The sequence below is a fragment of the Nymphalis io genome, chromosome Z, assembly GCF_905147045.1.
Source record: "Nymphalis io chromosome Z, ilAglIoxx1.1, whole genome shotgun sequence".
In the NCBI taxonomy this organism is placed as follows: domain Eukaryota; kingdom Metazoa; phylum Arthropoda; class Insecta; order Lepidoptera; family Nymphalidae; genus Nymphalis; species Nymphalis io.
In genome coordinates this window covers 3,646,625-3,665,420 of record NC_065918.1, presented here as the reverse complement: position 1 = coordinate 3,665,420, position 18,796 = coordinate 3,646,625, and the positions used below count along the sequence as shown (strand labels likewise).

Genomic DNA, 18,796 nt, shown 5'->3' with positions numbered 1-18,796 from the left:
AGTGTAATATTTAAAAACCATTCTCTCTGTGTAGATGGGCTAGTACTCCAAGGTTTAATTTACTCTTGACAGGTAGCATTTATAGCGTGTATTTATTTATTTATTTTGCGTACCTGTATATAAATAGGAAAAACCTTTGTCGACCGACAAAGGTTTCATGTTTATTTATTAGTATTTTTAGTGTTATCAGTAAAATAAAAAAGGAAATACTTTTTTTTTTTAAATGAGCATAGGTAGATGTTTTACTTCATTTTCGAAAATGAGTATGTTGAAATTTTGATCATTGCGAATACAATGGGGAACACTTGTATAGGTACTATACAAATAAATCAAAAATTTATAATATTTAATAAAATAACGGCATTTTAATTATTCGATAACAGATGCCACACCACAGGTGGCTCAATCCACTGATGGAAGTATATGGAACCTATATTTAAGAAATATGTACGCGGATGACAACAACCTTACTGTACAATGTTTCAACTCAATTAGATGAACAATGCACGAACGCAAGTCCCATCGACAAGAAGCATTATCTATTATAAATTTATAAATTAAGAGGTGCCTGTCCCGACTTCGTACTCGTAAAAAAATAAGGATTTTGTCCCATACATTTTTAATAAATAAGATATAAACATTTGCTAATCGATCTATTCGCCCGTACAGTAAAGTGCTAAGGGGACCTCTTGAAAAAGGTTGCCCGTGATTTTTTTATTTTAATTATTTATTATTATATATATTAATTAATTATCTTGATCTCGATCTTGGTCTGTGACTGCGATCAGAGAGAGCTTTTACTTGCTTTGTGAGCTCATCTATTTGTTTCGCCATTGAATCAATGGTTGGCTGGGGAGCAGACGTTGAAGCGACTTGAGGTGTGCACGGCACCAATTCATGTAAGCTGTCGGCTAAGTCAGCCAAAGCTTGAAGGTCATAAGTCTTCTGAGCCACAATAATTGGTTGAAGAGCAGTAGGCAGACGACTTATCCAAATAGTTTTAATAAAATCGTCTGGAACTGATGGACCTGCCAATCTTTGCAGGTGCCGGAGAAACTGAGATGGTCTCCTATCTCCTAACTCTTCGTGAAGGAGTAATTGTTTTACCTCTTTCTCGCGCGAGGCTGACAGACGCTTGATTAATTCAGTTTTAAGTCGTTCGTACTTCCCTGTCTTTGGTGGTGAAATAATTATATCCTTCACTTCTGCTGCATAACGGTGTTCCAATGTCGAAGTAACGTAATAAAATTTTGTGTCGTCGTCAGTGATTCTCGACAACACAAAATTGCCTTCCAGTTGTGAAAACCAAACTGCAGGTTCTTCTGCCCAGAACGGTGGTGGTCGCACTCCGACTCGAAATATGTCGGTCGTGTCGTGAGGTGTAAATGGTCGTCGTGACTCGGCATTTACGTTCGAGTTACCTCCATTTTGTGGTTCCATTTTATTCCACCAAATAATCTAGTGTTCCTTACTTGTGCTGGTTAACTAATGCTCTTCGTTTTCAGCTTCTTTGTTTTCAGCGGGGTCACCAATGTAGCGGAGTTGTGGTTGATGTTGTAGATGAGGTTTAATTAAAACAGTTTCTTCCACTACTAATTTATTTCTTGTAGAAATAATAAATAACATAAAGATAGGCACAGCACAAAGTCGAATCCTAGATCTCGTACTGAACGCACGTCGCTTCTAAGTTCTAATTTGCTACACAATTTTGAACCTTAAGTGTTTTTAATAAGTCATACTTCCTTCTTGCATCTAAACTTATCTTCATACTTCGTTCTTCTCATTCTACTCTGTGCTGTGCCTATCTTTATGTTATTTATTATTTCTACAAGAAATAAATTAGTAGTGGAAGAAACTGTTTTAATTAAACCTCATCTACAACATCAACCACAACTCCGCTACAATAGTACTATAAAAAATATTAACCATCCCTGACATCGCCAATGCGCCATCAACCTTGGGAACTAAATAGTTATGTCCCTTGTGCCTGCAGTTGCCCATTCATCCTTTAAACCAGAACACAAAAATACTAAATATTGCTGTTTTTTGTTTTTGACGGAACAGTAACAGCCTGTTAATGTTCCACTGCTGGGCTAAGGCCTTCTCTCTCTTTTGAGGAGAAGGTTTGGAACTTATTCCACCGCGCTGCTCCAATGCGGGTTGGTAGAATACACATGTGGCATAATTTCAATGAAATTAGACAAATGCAGGTTTCCTCACAACGTTTTCCTTCGCCGTCAAGCACGAGATGAATTCATTTGAAAAATTCAGTGGAGCTTGCCTGGGTTTGAACCCACGACCATCTCGGTTTTTTTATAAGCATAAGGAATGCGGGGCAAAATGTACAGATTTCTTAATTGTTATGTTGTGCTCACCACACCAAATTTCAGCTTTCTATGACTTCAGGAAATACACTAACAGTTTTGATGATCAGTAGTCAGTGAGTGACCAAATCTGGGTATTTTAGATATTAATATTATATAAAGTATAATAGTTATACATTTAAAACTAGATATGTTTAATAAGTATTATTAAGTACTCTATTGACATAATATCCTGACTTTCTACTACTGTCTAGACGGATCGATCATCGATCACGACGAATCTATAAGGGTAAAAAAATATGTCTTGGCGGGAACACTAGCTTGCCCCCAGATTTTATATTGGGGCAAGAAGAAAAAAAAAAAAAAAGAAGATTATTTTGGTGGTCTGAGTACTAGATGATCCATGCTGATCTTCTTGTAACATACTCATATTACCAGGGTCTCTTTAATTTATATGTTTTATATTAAATTTATACCAATATAATATTTTATTATTTATTTAATCAATCTTGATTAAGATAAAAAAAAAACTTTTTCATGTTTAAATCTATACAATCTAATATGAGAAAGACCAAACGTCGAAGACTGCATGATAAAAGCGCCGGGTACTGCAAAACATGGTGCGCTAGATCGGCAAATATGCAGTTTACAGTGACCGTTATGTCGATAAAAGCGACCGAAGGGCAGAATAATGTTAGTTGGAGTTGTAGGTGAAAAAAAAACTGTTTTACTGCAGAATAGGAAATCGAATGCCTAAAGCACATTAAAGATATGAAGACAAGAATGTATGGGTCTGTTTCTATGGAGATAATGCTAGTTAAGATTTTCTGAGAAAATTTCATCATTTTTAGTAGGTTTTTAAATAATAATCGATGATTTAAAATTGAGTAAATTGCCTAAATAAATTGAAAAGGGGTAAGTCGCCAGGATATGAAGATTTTAGTGTCGATCACTTGAAGCATGCGGGTGTGCATTTGCCGCGAGTTTTGTCTATGTTCTTTTCGGTACGTTTGATCCATGCACACTTGCCCTCAGATCTTATGAAAACAATTGTCGTGCCAATAGTAAAAAAAAAAAATAGGTAATGCCTCGGACAAAAATAATTACCGCCCTATATCTCTGGCCAACAGTCATGGCGAAAGAACTGGACAGCCTGATTAATAAATACTTGGATAAGTCCCTAGATAATATAAATGACACTCAATTTGGTTTTAGATTAGGACTGTCAACTGAGGCTGCTATAATGTGCCAAAAACACGCGATACGCTATTATACGGATAGCCATACACCAGTTCATGCCTGCTTTCTCGACCTTTCTAGAGCCTTCGATCTACTCTGTTATGATAAGCTATGGGAAAAGTTGGAGAGAGCTGGTGTACCTGGCAATATACTAAATATATATTGGTACTGGCCTTATTGTTGAACTAGGCAACAAATATCTCGGTTGTTATATAGATGGCACCGACGTGAATAACATCTGTTACGCAGATGATATGGTGTTAGTAACACCATCTGTTAGTGCCCTTAGAAAAATATTAACTGTATGTGAAAGGTATGCTTTTGAATACGGTTTAACATATATACAATGTAAAAAAGCCAAGACATGATTTTTAAGGTTCCTGGTAAATGTACTGAAAACACATTCCCAATTAACCTGAAAGGAAATAATCTAAGCTATATAACAAAATTTAAATACTTAGGTAATTATATCACAGATGACATCAAAGATCATGGACATAGAACGCGAGCGAAGATCGTTGGCGTTTAGATGTAATATGTTATAGCGAACTTGCCAAAATTACGCTATTTAAGGCGTATTGCCAAACCTTTTACTTATGTAGTCTTTGGACATCCGACACTCAAAAATCGCTTAACGCTCTTCGTGTTCAATATAATAACGTGCTTAGGATACTGTTGAGCCTACTCGATTTTATAGTGCCTCAGAAATGTTTGCCCAAGCATGGACAGATGATTTCTATGTGATCATGAGGAAAAGATTTGAATCTTTAGGATAGTTTTGGGACTGTCCCTGATTCTACGTGAATCAGAGGCAGTCCCAACACTATCCTAAAGATTATTGTGAATGATGCGAACGGTTATATGATGAGGCGGATGATCCAGAAGTCTGTGTAATACCAAAGTATTTTATGTGCTTCATACATGATCAATTTTATTTAATCTCAGTATTATTTGCTTTTTTATGTCATTAATTAGTTTATTATTAATTCTTATACATTTTAATTATTATTTTTGTGATTGTGAGTGTGACTGTATATAATGTATGTTATGTAATATTATGTGTAATTATCATGTACCAAAACTATGGGCCTTGATGCTTGAAAAAAAAGTAAATAAAAAAGGTTAACAGATATCGAAATTTAAAAACTTGTGAATTTTGCAGTAATGTAATTCAATAAGTTGAATCGTCCTTTGAGGAAATTAAATATTAGTCTACCACCATTTCGGAATTTATGTGTTATCGGGATCAAGAATTATAATATTACAACATCACAATATTGACCAGAATTACTTTAAGAGAACCCCATCAAGTCTCATTATGATAATTATAAAATTACAAGTTTGCATACTTGTAATTTTAGACTAATACTTTTAATCGAGACATCTCCATAATCGAATGATTGATGTCAAACACTCGAAATATTATTATGTAAAAAATATGTTTTAAATGTTTATTATAATCCACGAAAAATAAAACTAAATTTGACATTTCAATAATGTTTCGCGAATATAAAAACGTGTAAATCTCTATTCGAAATATTTACCAAAACTTATTTAATAAAATATTCAATATAACACAAATAGACATGTATGATATGAAAAAAAATACCAATTATTATTTTATGTTAATTTAAATGCTGGTTGAATTATCCAAACATATATAATTAATATCAGACAGTTACGTTTTTTAAGTATTGCAACACTTTCTAAAAGCAAAATTTGAATTTACTTGAACGAAGACTTGTACCGACTCACCCAAACATTTAACGTAACTTTCATCGTAGCTTTTTTTTAATGATTTCATAAGGGATAATTGTTAAATATTTTCGGAAATTTATGTGTGTTATATCAAGATGGCGTCCGTAAAGGGATTCAGAAAGGAAAAATATCAAAATATCAAAGTGTTCGTGAGGCTCAGGTACATTTAAAAACCTACAAAGTAATTACTTATAATTTAATCTTTACCTAATATTGTTAATAATTTTTTACATTAACCATTACTACATAACACATAATTTCTCATACAGGTAGACACAAAGTATTCAAATTCATACTAGTTGAAGTAAAATAACTTTGTAATTAAAATAATTTAGAAATATTAACCTATCATATATACATATTAAGATAAAAGCAAAAATAATATAATGTAAAAGTATTGGAAATAAACTAACACTAAAAGCTTAATTGATTACATGACACTTTTTTTTGGCGGTAGGTAAAGAAAAACATAACACTGTTGTAAGGATCTAAAATTTGTTTTATTATTTTACCTTCGAGTTTTTACCAGTTTGTGTATCAGTTTTTAATACTTTAAAAGGTGTTTTTGGAAAAAAAAATTAACAGCCTGTGAATGTCCCACTGCTGAGCTAAGGCCTCCTCTCCCTTTTTGAGGAGAAAGTTTTGAAGTTATTCCACCACGCTACTCCAATGCGGGTTGGTGGAATAATATATTCATGTTAATTTAGGTAATGTTATCTTTTTGGCTTTTGTATTATTTGTATTATTATATGCCATTATTTTCTTTTGATTGTAGTTACACACAATTGCTGTATATGAATAATCTTTTTTCAAGATTCTAGTAATATTTTCAAATAATTTTAGCTATGATTATCTTTATGGATTCTATATTATTACTTATTTAAAACTCACTTCAATTTCACAATACTAAATTAATCCTATTATGACATATTGACATCTTATATCAGTAGTAGTAATAGTAGTAGTATTAGTTATATCCAAGTCAAGGGAGCAGTATTTAGTCAGTTTTTATTGTACCATTTAACTTCGGAATATATGGGTATTCATTTAACTGCTTATAATGATATAATATACAGTTGTATATATAGTTGTTAAATACTTTTATACTATTGTGAATTATAATACTTAGCTTTACTTATTGTATTATCCTTATTGTTAGGAATATTATTTTTGTATGGCACAATGTGCCGAGATGGTCCAATGGTAAGAAAGCGTGAATGTTAACAGATGATCGGGGGTTGAAGTCCGGGCAAGCACTACTAAATTTAAAATTTTTGATATGATGACATTTGTGATGTGAAATTCTGCCACATATCTATTCCACCAACCCGCATTGGAGCAGCGTGGTGGAATAAGCTCCAAACTTTCTTCTCAAAATGGGAGAAGAGGCCTTAGCCTAGCAGTGGGATATTACGAAAAAAAATCATACAATTTAAATTTTTTCTTTTGTTTTTTTTGGATTCAATTTTATTTTTGCTAATTTAATGTGTTTTTTAGTGTTTTATATTTTAACTTTTTTTTAGTAATTCAAACTATTTTGTTTTTTTAAATCTTACTATTGTGGCTTAGTGTGTACATTTAAATTTTGTTACCATCTGTTGGCGGGACAAGCAGAATTTCTTTTAAGTTAATGTTAGAAAACTACCTTAAAGTGTAATCCGTAATATTAGTATTGTTTTACAAATTTGTTATATATTTTTTAATATTGCCTTATTTAACGCATTATGTATGATTATGATGACAAGGTGTTTTTGTCAGCATGCAGTAGCTGCTCCTCTTCTAGTGAAGATGATGACTGTTTCCATGTCCCTCAAACGCTTGGGTCTCTGCTGCGCTCCCTTCTCAATTGTTCTCACACTCTTAATGTTTGCCATTTAAATACTCAAAGTTTACCTTCCCATTATTCTGATTTCTTAGACGCATTTTCATATGCTCCTTTAGATGCCATTCAATCAATCGGTCAATGATTACCTCTATTCTAAGTATAGTACTGCCTGCTATCACTCACATTGTTAACTTTTCCATGTCATCCGGGATGTTCCCTGTAATTTGGTGCAAGGCTTTTGTCATTCCTCTTCCCAAAGTTTCTAACCCAAGCCAGATAACTGATTTTAGACCTATCTTTATATTCTTCCCTTCATCACTTGTGCACTATAATATCTCCTGCATAGTTGGCTAATCTCGCTTGAGATTGGCCGCCGTGGCCGAAATCGGTCTGGAGGTCATTATTATTACAGCTCTGTATTTATTTTGTTTATGTTATATTTGTATGTATTTATATTTTTCAACACTAATTACCGCCTTCGCGCATTTCTTATTTTTTTTTATATAGAATAGGAAGGCGGACGAATATATGGGCCACCTGATGGTAAGTAGTCAGTCACCAACGTCCATAGACATTGGCGTTGTAAGAAATGTTAACCATTGTCCTTCTTTCTTTGTTTTTATAAGCTCATTGCCCATATTTTGTCTCATCTATGTCTAACACTCAAATTACAGGCCTCTGAACCAACGGGAACGCGACACCAAGTCTCTCGGTGTAGTTGAAGTGATAAATGGAAGGGAAGTCAATATTCGACAATCTCATCAGAGTAGGCACACCAAAAGATTTACCTTTGACCGAGCATTCCCTCCCCTAACAAAACAGGTAGTACACCTAAATTTAATAACATTATTTTATATATATTACAAGCGTTAACATTGTATCTTGGTTTTAAAGTTACTAACAACATAAACTTAAGTGAGTTTAACATAAGCTTAAGCAATCCCGTCTGGGAAGCTACCAAACACTCATCATATTATATTCTACCACCAAGCAGCAAATCTTATTATTATTTTGTTCTGGTTTAAAGGGTTAGTGAGTTAGTGTACTGATATGCCAACATAACTTCTTAATTACTGAGGTTGGTGACGCATTGGTCATGTAAGAGGGGTAAAATATTATATCATTGTGTAACGTAATTTTGGCGTACGTTACATGGTTGCTTTCTTTTGAAGTAAATACGACAAATTTATTAAATTTATAACGCAGAACATTATTTGTCAATTGACTGACAGATGCAACTAAGATTATGTTTATACAACATTTGAAAATAACACGTCTCGTCATAATGCAATTTTTTTATGCATTATGCAATTTTGAACTAGTTTTGATTTATTATCTTTGAGAGGCCCTTTGACATTTGTGTAAGGATTCACTTTTCTATCGGTCATTGGGTCGTAATGGTGACCTAAATTAGTTTTCGAAGATTTTGTAACTTTTATTTAGTTTAAAACTCATGATATTGTTCAAAAGGACTATTTTCATGAACAATATGTGGAATTTTGGTGAAGTTAATTAGAATCCTTGATTAAATAGACGTGGATGTTCAAATATCCTTGTACACCTCTTGGGAATTCTTATAATATTTCCTATGAAGTATTGTGATGTTTTTGGAAAATAACCGGGATAGACCAGATGGCTGCTTTCAACATTCAATATTTTTGAACAACATTTTAAAATTCTATTTGGATTCTTAAGAATCATGATATTTCTTTTTGGAAAGACTTGAAGGAGGTTTAGACTTTAATCAACTTAAAGAACTGGACTTTGGTATGTAATTTCTACATATTATTTTCGTCGCTGTAGTTGAACCATGTGTGATTTATATAAACTGTAACTTAATATTTTATTTAAAAAGTTGGCATTCATAGGATTTAAAAAAATATCTACACATTGAAACTTTCAAGAAGTAAACTTTGTTATTTAGATTAGAAAATTAAACTTTGTTAATATTCATACATAATATTTATATACAATTCCACACTAATTTTAAGACAATTGATAATATTTTTTAAATAAACATTTTTGAATGTTAACTATTATACATATTTACTTTGGTACATTTATGTACAGTCAATAATAATTTAATAAAAATGGTTTACTGGTGCAAATTTTTAGATTGAAGATTAGATTTTTATATACTTTCTAATAATTCTGAAATTTTACTAGCATTATACAATATTATATTACAAAAAAAATTTTTTCTAGGTACTGTATATTAACATTTAATAGATTATTATTATTTAAATAAATAATTAATAAATAAACAATCCTATGTTACGAAATATATTTTTATTATTATTCCAGGTAGAAATTTACCAAGAAGTGGTCATTCCGTTGATCCAGGAAGTGTTGGCTGGTTACAACTGCACAGTTTTTGCATATGGTCAGACTGGTACTGGCAAAACACATACCATGATCGGTGAGGTTGCAGCTGATGAAATCACATGGCAGAGTGTAAGGATAGTTTCATATATTTCTTAAACTGTTTAACAAATTAAAATTATTGATAATATTAAAATCGAATTTGCTATATGCTAGTATTACAATTTTATACTTACTTATATATTTAAGAGATTATATTTTATCAATTGTTATGTCAAAGCAGGATCACCTCGCTGGTATCATTCCTCGTGCGCTCAGCCAGATTTTCGATGAGCTACGTATGTCGAACACAGAGTACACTGTCCAGGTTTCATACTTGGAGCTCTACAATGAGGAAATGTTTGACTTACTCTCCTCATCGGTAGACAACTCCAAGTTAAGAATTTATGAAGATGTCAACAAGAAGGGTGCCAATATAGTGATGGGCTTGGAAGAGATAACTGTAAGTAAATGAAATAATAAAAAATATATATTTAACAGCTTTTATAAGATATTAACATTTTAAGACTAAAGCTTACTTTAAAGTATAGGCTATAATGTTTATGTAGTTTAAAAGTATGTCAACCCAAAATATACTTTATTCAACGAGACTATTACTTGAATATGTGACGTGTAAAGCTGTGTGAATGTAGAATCTACTGAAAAGAATTGCCTCATAACACATTAGTTACAATTTTTTACTTATTAAAATTGTATTACATTATTTTTATATCAGTCAATAAAAATTTGTTGATTATACATGTAGGGGTACTGGTCCCTAGGTCACTGGTTGTTGTCTTCTTGTTTGGAGTTGTAGAAATAATACTTCTTGCTGGTCGGATCGGAATGATTTTATTTGGTAATAGCATGGGTTTATATACAAAATCTTACAACAACATTAACCAATAGAACAATTTACGTTTATTTCTAAAAATATTTATAATTTGGTTGTCCAAAGAAAACACTTACTTTTCCACCAATGATGCGGCTGATTGGCCGTTCCGCTCGAACGGGCGAACGACACATACGCTTGCCCGCTCGCTCACTTTAAATACGTAGCGTAGAATATTAGCTGCTTTAGGCATCGCCGATTGTATCTAATCTCATGTAGGTAAATCCCACATACTCTTGAAATAAAAACAACAATGTCTAATACCAATAAAATAAAATAAGGGCCATAAAAACATACATAAAATACTTCCATTTTGAAGTTAGTTAACAATATATTTTTATTTACTCTACAGATTTATAACAAGAACGATATTTACAAGATCTTGGCTCAAGGGCAGGAACGGAAGAGGGTTGCCGCAACTCTAATGAATGCTAAATCTAGGTAAATGTTATCAAATGATATTACTAAGTTTGTCGCGCTCAAGTGAGGTGTAGTCGTTCGCGAATATTATAAACTGCCTCGTTGGCTTAGTGCCTAGTTTAAAGGGCTTAAGATTGCGGTTCTGAGTTTATCTCCGGGTTGGAACGATAAACGATAAAATGTTTATCTATCAAGAAATGTTTAGTAGTATTTTAGAGCTTGATAGTTAAACACAGCTGTGTTTATACTTTCGTGGCCCAGAAAACATCTAAAAGCCGTTAAGCTGAACTCTCTCTGGTTGTTTCGAATTTGATAGTTAAGGAATAGAGAATGCACTACTGTTTGCCTGCGTTGTCGTCAGGGCAGCATCGTCATCATCATCACCGCGCGATATTTTCATATCTCTAGCCTAGCTAACTATATATGGTATATATCAGGAAAAAAAGATTGCTTGGTTCAGAGTGAAGACTAATTAAGCAACGCCTATTTATGATATATTTACCAATAAACATCAATATTTTCAATGGTTTCGTTCCGATCTAAAGAGTGAATGAGCCGGTGAAAAGGGGGTTTTATAATATAGATCCCTTGTTTTAGTATTAGCAGTGTTAGAAAGAGTTAATTATCTTTAGGTTGTCATATAATTAATGATATAATGAAGGTAATATTGCAGGAACTGTGGCGGTATTTGCAAAGTTCCCTTGTAAGTTTTCTACTACTGTTTGTTTTATTTACAACCATAACGCCCATATTCACAAACAGTACTCAATCACTCTTCGCTATGCACTGCGTCAAATACCGTCAAATCCGTTTGCGTTACTAAACTAAGGCCCAAGGGACATAACATCTTATGATGTTAGTTCTCAATATTAGCGTTGCATTGGGGATGTCAATATTTTTTACAGTGCCAATGTCATGGGACACTGGCCTATAGTGGGGACAACTTGACAGATGGCCTCTTCGTCAGTCAGCCAACATTAACAACGTTAAACATAAAGCCAAGCCAATATTAACATAAAGTTATATCTATATATAGGGGGTGATTAGCAAAAAAATGCTGTCTTCTTTCAAACGTCAAATCAATTATGATAGGAAAAGAGAAATCGGGGCTTATCTTTACACCCGCTAAACAACGTTTATAAATAAGGCCGTCAAATTTGATGTTAAATAAATATACCGTATTTTGTCTAAAATTCGGTAATGGATTATGATCTGAACATGTCTTTAACTGTAGAGAAAACATTATAATTAACCACTATTTTTTTCAACAAAACTTATTTTAGCCGCTCGCATACTGTTTTCACAATAGTCATCCATATGAAGGAAAATAATTCGGAAGGTGAGGAGCTCGTCAAGATTGGAAAGCTGAATCTTATTGATCTGGCCGGTTCGGAAAACATAAGCAAAGCGGGTTTAAATAAACCTGCGAAGAAAGAAATGGCTAGGGAGTGCGCGAACATTAACCAGTCCCTGTTGACGCTTGGTAGAGTCATCACCGCGCTCGTGGAGAGACATCCGCATATACCATACAGGTATGTCCAATGTTTTATTACAAACAGCATCTAAAGCTTGTTTAACCATAGTCTGTATAAATCCCTAATATGGCAATTTGTTTCTTTCAGAGAGTCAAAACTGACAAGGATTTTACAGGAAGCACTGGGCGGTCGTACGAAGACATCCATTATAGCGACCATCTCGCCCGGGCACAAAGACATCGAGGAGACTACGAGCACTCTAGAATATACATACCGAGCTAAGAACATCCAGAACAAGCCTGAAGTCAACCAGAAGATGACTAAGAAGGTGGTCCTGCAAGATTACGCCGAAGAGATTCATCGGCTTGAGAGGGATCTACAAGCAGCTAGAGAAAAAAATGGTTTATTGTTTCAGTTTATTTTATTATGTAATAACAATGTCCTTCAGAACAATTTCGGCCACGGCGGTCAATCTCAAGAGAGATTAGCCTATATACGCAGGAGATATTATAATGCTCAAGCGTGTGCGCATACACAGGTGCACTCTCTATTCCCTAACTCTCATAATCCGATGGGACGTCTATCCGACATGACCGGAAAGAGTTCAGGCGCAGGACCAACGGCTTTACGTGCTATCCAAGGCAGGGGAGTACACATTTCCAACTTCCAGACTCCGGGCTGCTACTGAGAATTTTCTGACGGAAAAACCCAATAACTTTTCATTGGCCCGACCTGGGAATTGAAACCAGGACCTCCGGGTCTGCGGCCTTACATTACGTACCACTCGACCAACGATGCAGTCATTTGGTTATGTACCGATAAACCGTCACGTAAGCAACACGTCGCTGTAAGTCCACACTTATAACTTTTATCTCAGTATTACCTAACAGGTCTGTTTTGTGATTGTTTTTTGGGCTTTAAATATGAACTTGTTGATATCTAGACGACAATGCCACTTATCCTAGCCTTGATAAATAAATACTAAATATGTTTATTGCTACTTGAGTATTGAGTCAAGTCATTCAAACATCTAACAATCACACAAACTCGCGAATGATTATTAATAAAGATAATTGGATGAGGTACTTGATGGTGTTTCTTCTTATTCTTCTTAATAAATAAAATTATCTTGAGTGATGTGATAATTTTTTTTGTTGAATATTTGTACGAATCAAATGCAATTGTCATTCCTCACACATTCCACAATCTTTGGTTGGCTAATCCTAACACTGTTCTACATACTATACATACATACATTCTACATACATATGACATTCAATCATGTTCATTAATTTTTTAGGTGTATACTTGGCGAATGATACATTCGTGGAGATGGCGCTTAAACAAGAAGAACAACGCAAGGAAGTCCAAGAGTTGCTTATGAAGAATCGCACCATGGAGGAGGAACGTGAGCATATGGAAACTGTCTTCAAAGAGCTCAACTGCTCTTTAGAGGAGCACAAGCAGAAACTAAACTCAACAGTGGACAAGCTCGCTAAGACTAATAATGTAAGATCTCAATGTATTTTGATGAAGTTTAAACAACTTTGAGGATTATGTCATCCTGATTGATTTCGGCCTCGGCACACAAGCGTGAAAGACAATATGCGTAAACGTGCCGAACTGTGTATCAAACGACTTTTCGTGACGTTCAAAGTGAGCTCCTTTGAGCTCACTTTGAACATTAGTTAAGGTTAGTTTAGTTACGTAGGTAAATAGTAGTTTAATGATTGACAATCGTTGTAAATTTTTATAAATTAATATTTATGTTATATGTATTTTTTTTTTGTCATATATGATCGTCAAATTAACTAATTATTAATTATTAATATCACGTCCTTAAGTATCGATAGTATTCAAACAGTCATGCTGTATATCTTGTAGAATGAAAATTCGAGTGCCCGTAAGAACCTCCACGAGTAAAACATATTTCGATCGGTTTTAAAAGTATTGTTTAAAATTTTAGGCAATCACCGAGGAGAGAGATCACATAGAAAAATACTTAGCCGAGCAGGTAACGGCCGTAGAGAGAGAGAAGTCGGAGTGCCAGTCGCGTCTGCTCCGGTGGGCGGCGGAGGAGCGAAGGCTTCTGGAGGAGCGCATCGAACGTCGCATTACCGCCGAGAGGACCGTCCTGGAGCAAAGTATGAGCCAGAAACTTAGAGATATAGAAAATCAGAGGGTTATGTTTAAGCAGAGGACGGAACAAAATATTGAGCTGCTCTATATGCTAAAAGATTGTCAGGAAGTCGAGGACCAGAATGAAGAATATTTATTAGAACGAGAGAATGAGTTGGAGAAGTGTTTAAATGACGTTAATTTCTTTATAGACGAATATGAAAAGGGTATGTATTATAAATATTTGCCATTTAAAAATAATATTGACTTATTTTAGCTTGTTATCATCGGTGTAGCCAGTTTTATTCCGTGGAGACATTTTAATTTCACATACTCTATCCACTCAGCTATCTGAAATATGATGTAAACCAAAGAAATATTTTGCATCCGAACTTGAGATGCTAGAACTATTAATTTGTGATCTCGTTGACGACACGCATTGTCGGGCGAAGCTATAGAGAGAGAATCGTTGGCATCCTTAGGTATCTCGAACGCCTTCCAGTGCATCCGGCACAGGTATGGCATTCTACTAGCGCTCTCAGTGAACGATCTGTTTATTCAGACTCAGCCGTCTGATGTCATTTTATTTCATTAGACTATTTAGTGCCCTCATACTATATCGGTAGTAATCATACGTGGATGTTTTCTAACGATATTCTTATATAAACACTAAGGAAGCACATGAATGGACTTGAATGATCGTAATATTTGTGTACGTGAGCGGTATATAATGTCCCGCAGGCAGCACTCCGCTGAGCGCGCTGGCCGCGTCCTCGCCGCCCGCACGCGCGCTCCCCGCCTACTATGTGAGTGCCGCCTTATGTACTACCACCACCATCGAGTTGTTTTTATATGTTATTGGTAGGCGGACTGGCAAATGGGCCGCCTGAGGTTGAGTGATCACCACCGTTGCGTTCAAACCGGACCGCAAAAATACTAAGTATTGCTGGTTAGCGGTAGAATAACTGATGAGTGGGTGGTAGATAAAGATGTATAGATAATAGAGTCTAAGATATTCTGTCTCTTATGGTCTCCTCTCTTGTACGTAATATCAAATGTCGTTACGTAATATCAAAACTTAAAACATTTCCAATAATGGAATCGTCTCCTAAATATGATCTAATCTAAGGTGTTCAATTCATCAATCAATCAATTCTAGGTCCACTTTTGTTTTTTTTTGTAGATATTCAATTAGGAAGATGTAATTTTTTTTTGTATTAAAATAATCTTTACACGACATGTGTGAAAAAATTATGATTATATCATGTAATTTTTTATAAGCAAATCAATTTAGGCGCTCTCGTATAATTCTTGCTCCGTTCGAGTTTTGACTGTGACGTCACATCGCCGGTTCGTTATTGCGGGCGACTCTTTTGCGATACGCGCGTTGATAATTTTGTGTTATTTTATCCTTCTTTGTGATTTGACGCCCCACATATGTTCTTTTACTTTTAATAATATTAGAACGATTAATAATATATTATTTTATGCTCAAATAAGAGCAGTATTTTCACGTATTATTGTTTTTAATATTTTGTTAATGCAGTTGATCATAACTGTGATCGGCAATGAGTCCGTATTCCTCATGTAGATACTAGTGCTTTTCGCTTTCGATAGAAGATAATATCGATATAGAATATTATATACATTTCTTAAGTTTTAATTTACGTACACAGTTCGGGGTGCGATAGTTACGATATAGAGCCACGGCATATTATTGTAAATTTTCCTCTAATGAAAAGTGCAAATAAAATCCTCTAATGAAAAGTGCATATAAAATTAACAATCTCGAATGTGATCCTTCACATGCAAACATACTATGTCTTTGGTCACTTAGCGATGTGAGGAGCCTACTTTTAATGAAATAATCTGTTACTGGAGGAAATCTTTTTTATGTAAAAAAGATTTCCTCCAGTAACAGATATTAAAATGTAAGGGGGCAAACAATATATATATATATTTAACATTAACTTTAGAAAATTGTCATCAATCATTTTTGCAGATATCTTAAAAATTCTTTCGCCATTATTTTTTATATTTTAAATATGATTTTTTGAGATCATAAAAAAAGCTCATCTTTTTAATTACTTAATAAATTTGGTAAATGCACTAAAAAATTACTTTAAAAACAATACATTATAACTGATAAACAATTGACTAACGATATATAATTTAATTTTAAATGACAACAAAACACAATGCATAGTATTCATATTTCTTACGGTGGCAATACCTGCGAGCGAAAATTATCTCTGTCTATCAGATGGCCCATTTGCATGTCTTCCTAAAATAAATAAAAACATCCGTAATACACTTGTTTGCAACACTGCACTTTACCATGTTTAATACACATTGAAACTTTATATTCTCATTAAGAAGGACTGCGTCTTAGTGAAGACCGAAAGCGAAGTACGAAGCGACAGCGAGTTGTCCGCCTCCGAGAACTCTGCCGACTTGTTCCCGACTCCCTTCCCGCCTGACTCGGTCAACCAACAAAACTCCTGAGCTGTATACGCTGAATTAATATTGGTAAATGAAACTAAGGAAGACCTTTCCACTGTTCAAACTAGTTTTTTTTGTCTGATCATGTTGACAAAATCACTTTCAGGAAACTTAATAGATTTTATTACCGCCATCTATCGCTACCGAGTAGTAACACTTGCCATTGTACCGCCCACCAAGGATATTATTACAAATAATGTCCTTTACAAACCGCCCACCATGATACGTGTGAGCTAAATGTAACAAAATACGACAAGCATAATAATGACCTTATAGTCCAATCTTATTTTATATTTATTTGATACACTTAATTACATACTTGTACTATTTTACAAATATATTATTTTTATTACTTCTATGGCTTTTAACATTTGTATCAGTGTCTCCACACTTAGTTTTTGTATGTAACAAACTATGATGTTACGTTTACAAATTCTAAACCTCGTTGAATTACGACAATATTTAGCAATGTGTTTGAGCTAAACAATTAAAACATAATTTATTACTTTCAAAAAAATTTACGACACGTATCATTTTGTTTTGACAACTGCTTACATTTTCCCAGTTTATGATATTCATTACAATACAGACATAAAATAGTAGTAATGTGCATTGCTTTAGGCTAATTACATAGTTTAAGTTAAGTACAAAAAATTGATGTGCTTTAAAATGACTCGTCAAGAGTTGTTTACCGTACCGTAACCGTAACAGCCTGTGAATGTCCCACTGCTGGGCTAAAGGCCTCCTCTCCTCTTTTTGAGGAGAAGGTTTGGAGCTTATTCCACCACGCTGCTCCAATGCGGGTTCACATGTGGCAGAACTTCAGTGAAATTAGACACATGCAGGTTTCCTCACGATGTTTTCCTTCACCGTAAAGAGTTGTTTAAATTGTTCAAATGATGATAATTCTTCCGCGTCAACACTACTAGTTACATTTTTTCTACTCTCCATATTCAATTTCAAAGATAGAATGTATAATTATAATACTCCACGAACTAACATCTATACCTAAGTTTGACAATACAGTTAAGCAATCTGTAGAAGTGTCTACCAAATCCCTTAAAGCGCTAGCTGATTCCGCTTGTATGTTCTTTTGATTTAATAATTTACTAAGGATACTATTTGACAAATATTTCTTATTATTGTATCGCGATTCAAACTGTGACTAACATCTATCGTAATAAATGTCAGATAACGGAACATGTCTAAGTAATTGCTGAGCCTCGCCAGTGTGACAGCTTATGCAGCAGTATGATAAATAAAAGTGAAATTTTTAAATTCACAGCGACAACAGGATCAACTGGTTATGGAGAATGTGAACCGCTCGCTGTCGTTCAAGAAGCCGGCCAAGCAGCCGACCAAGCATCCGGCGCCCACCTCGCACAAGAAACCGCTGTTCGAGAGGAACGCCGACTGACGGCAGCATAGACACAATTATATAAACTCCACGACTTGAAATTTATTGACGCTCGCTTGCTTCAGGCAAGTGGTTGCAAGGATATAAACATCGACGCTGCTCTGCGTGACAGAGCACAGAACGCTATGACTATAATATGAGTTAAATTATTCAAATTACTAATGTTTTTGTCCCTTATGTTTCTGAGTAAAGATTTTTTGATTATTATTATTATTTTTATTTAAGTATCACATAGAAGATTTTAATTGTGATTTAATCCTTCGTATGCCGAAGCAATCTTTGAGTGCAGATATGCGCTCCCAATTTTGTACCCGTAGTATGCCGAAACGTAGATCTGTGCTCGTACGTTAAAAAGTGTTCTCTGTCATATCTCGTCGAACAAATTTTTTGTTTTACACTACACTAGAGAAAAATATACCTAACTCATTTTTACCCATAGTAATTAATGTATATTTGTCTCTCTCT

The 18,796-nt window shown here is 34.3% G+C and overlaps 2 protein-coding genes across 3 annotated transcripts; one reads left to right on the top strand and one right to left on the bottom strand.

Annotated features, from left to right (window-relative positions):
• Positions 1 to 750: 750 nt before the first annotated feature.
• Positions 751 to 1,440, bottom strand: LOC126780601 (uncharacterized). Its single transcript, XM_050505210.1, has one exon. It carries the CDS (start codon positions 1,438 to 1,440, stop codon positions 751 to 753), a length of 690 nt encoding a protein of 229 aa, XP_050361167.1.
• A 3,857-nt stretch (positions 1,441 to 5,297) lies between these two features.
• On the top strand, positions 5,298 to 18,471 carry LOC126780338 (kinesin-like protein KLP2). Of its 2 annotated transcripts, none has more exons than XM_050504725.1 (12): positions 5,298 to 5,481; positions 7,821 to 7,968; positions 9,451 to 9,600; positions 9,752 to 9,970; positions 10,752 to 10,840; positions 12,103 to 12,351; positions 12,442 to 12,695; positions 13,595 to 13,803; positions 14,261 to 14,639; positions 15,154 to 15,218; positions 16,792 to 16,941; positions 18,200 to 18,471. In XM_050504725.1, exons 1-11 carry the CDS (start codon positions 5,417 to 5,419, stop codon positions 16,915 to 16,917), a joined length of 1,953 nt encoding a protein of 650 aa, XP_050360682.1. In that variant the 5' UTR covers positions 5,298 to 5,416; the 3' UTR covers positions 16,918 to 16,941; positions 18,200 to 18,471. The 2 variants fall into 2 exon arrangements, with proteins under 2 accessions (XP_050360682.1, XP_050360680.1); XM_050504723.1 differs by having other exon boundaries at positions 16,789 to 16,941.
• Positions 18,472 to 18,796: the final 325 nt, after the last annotated feature.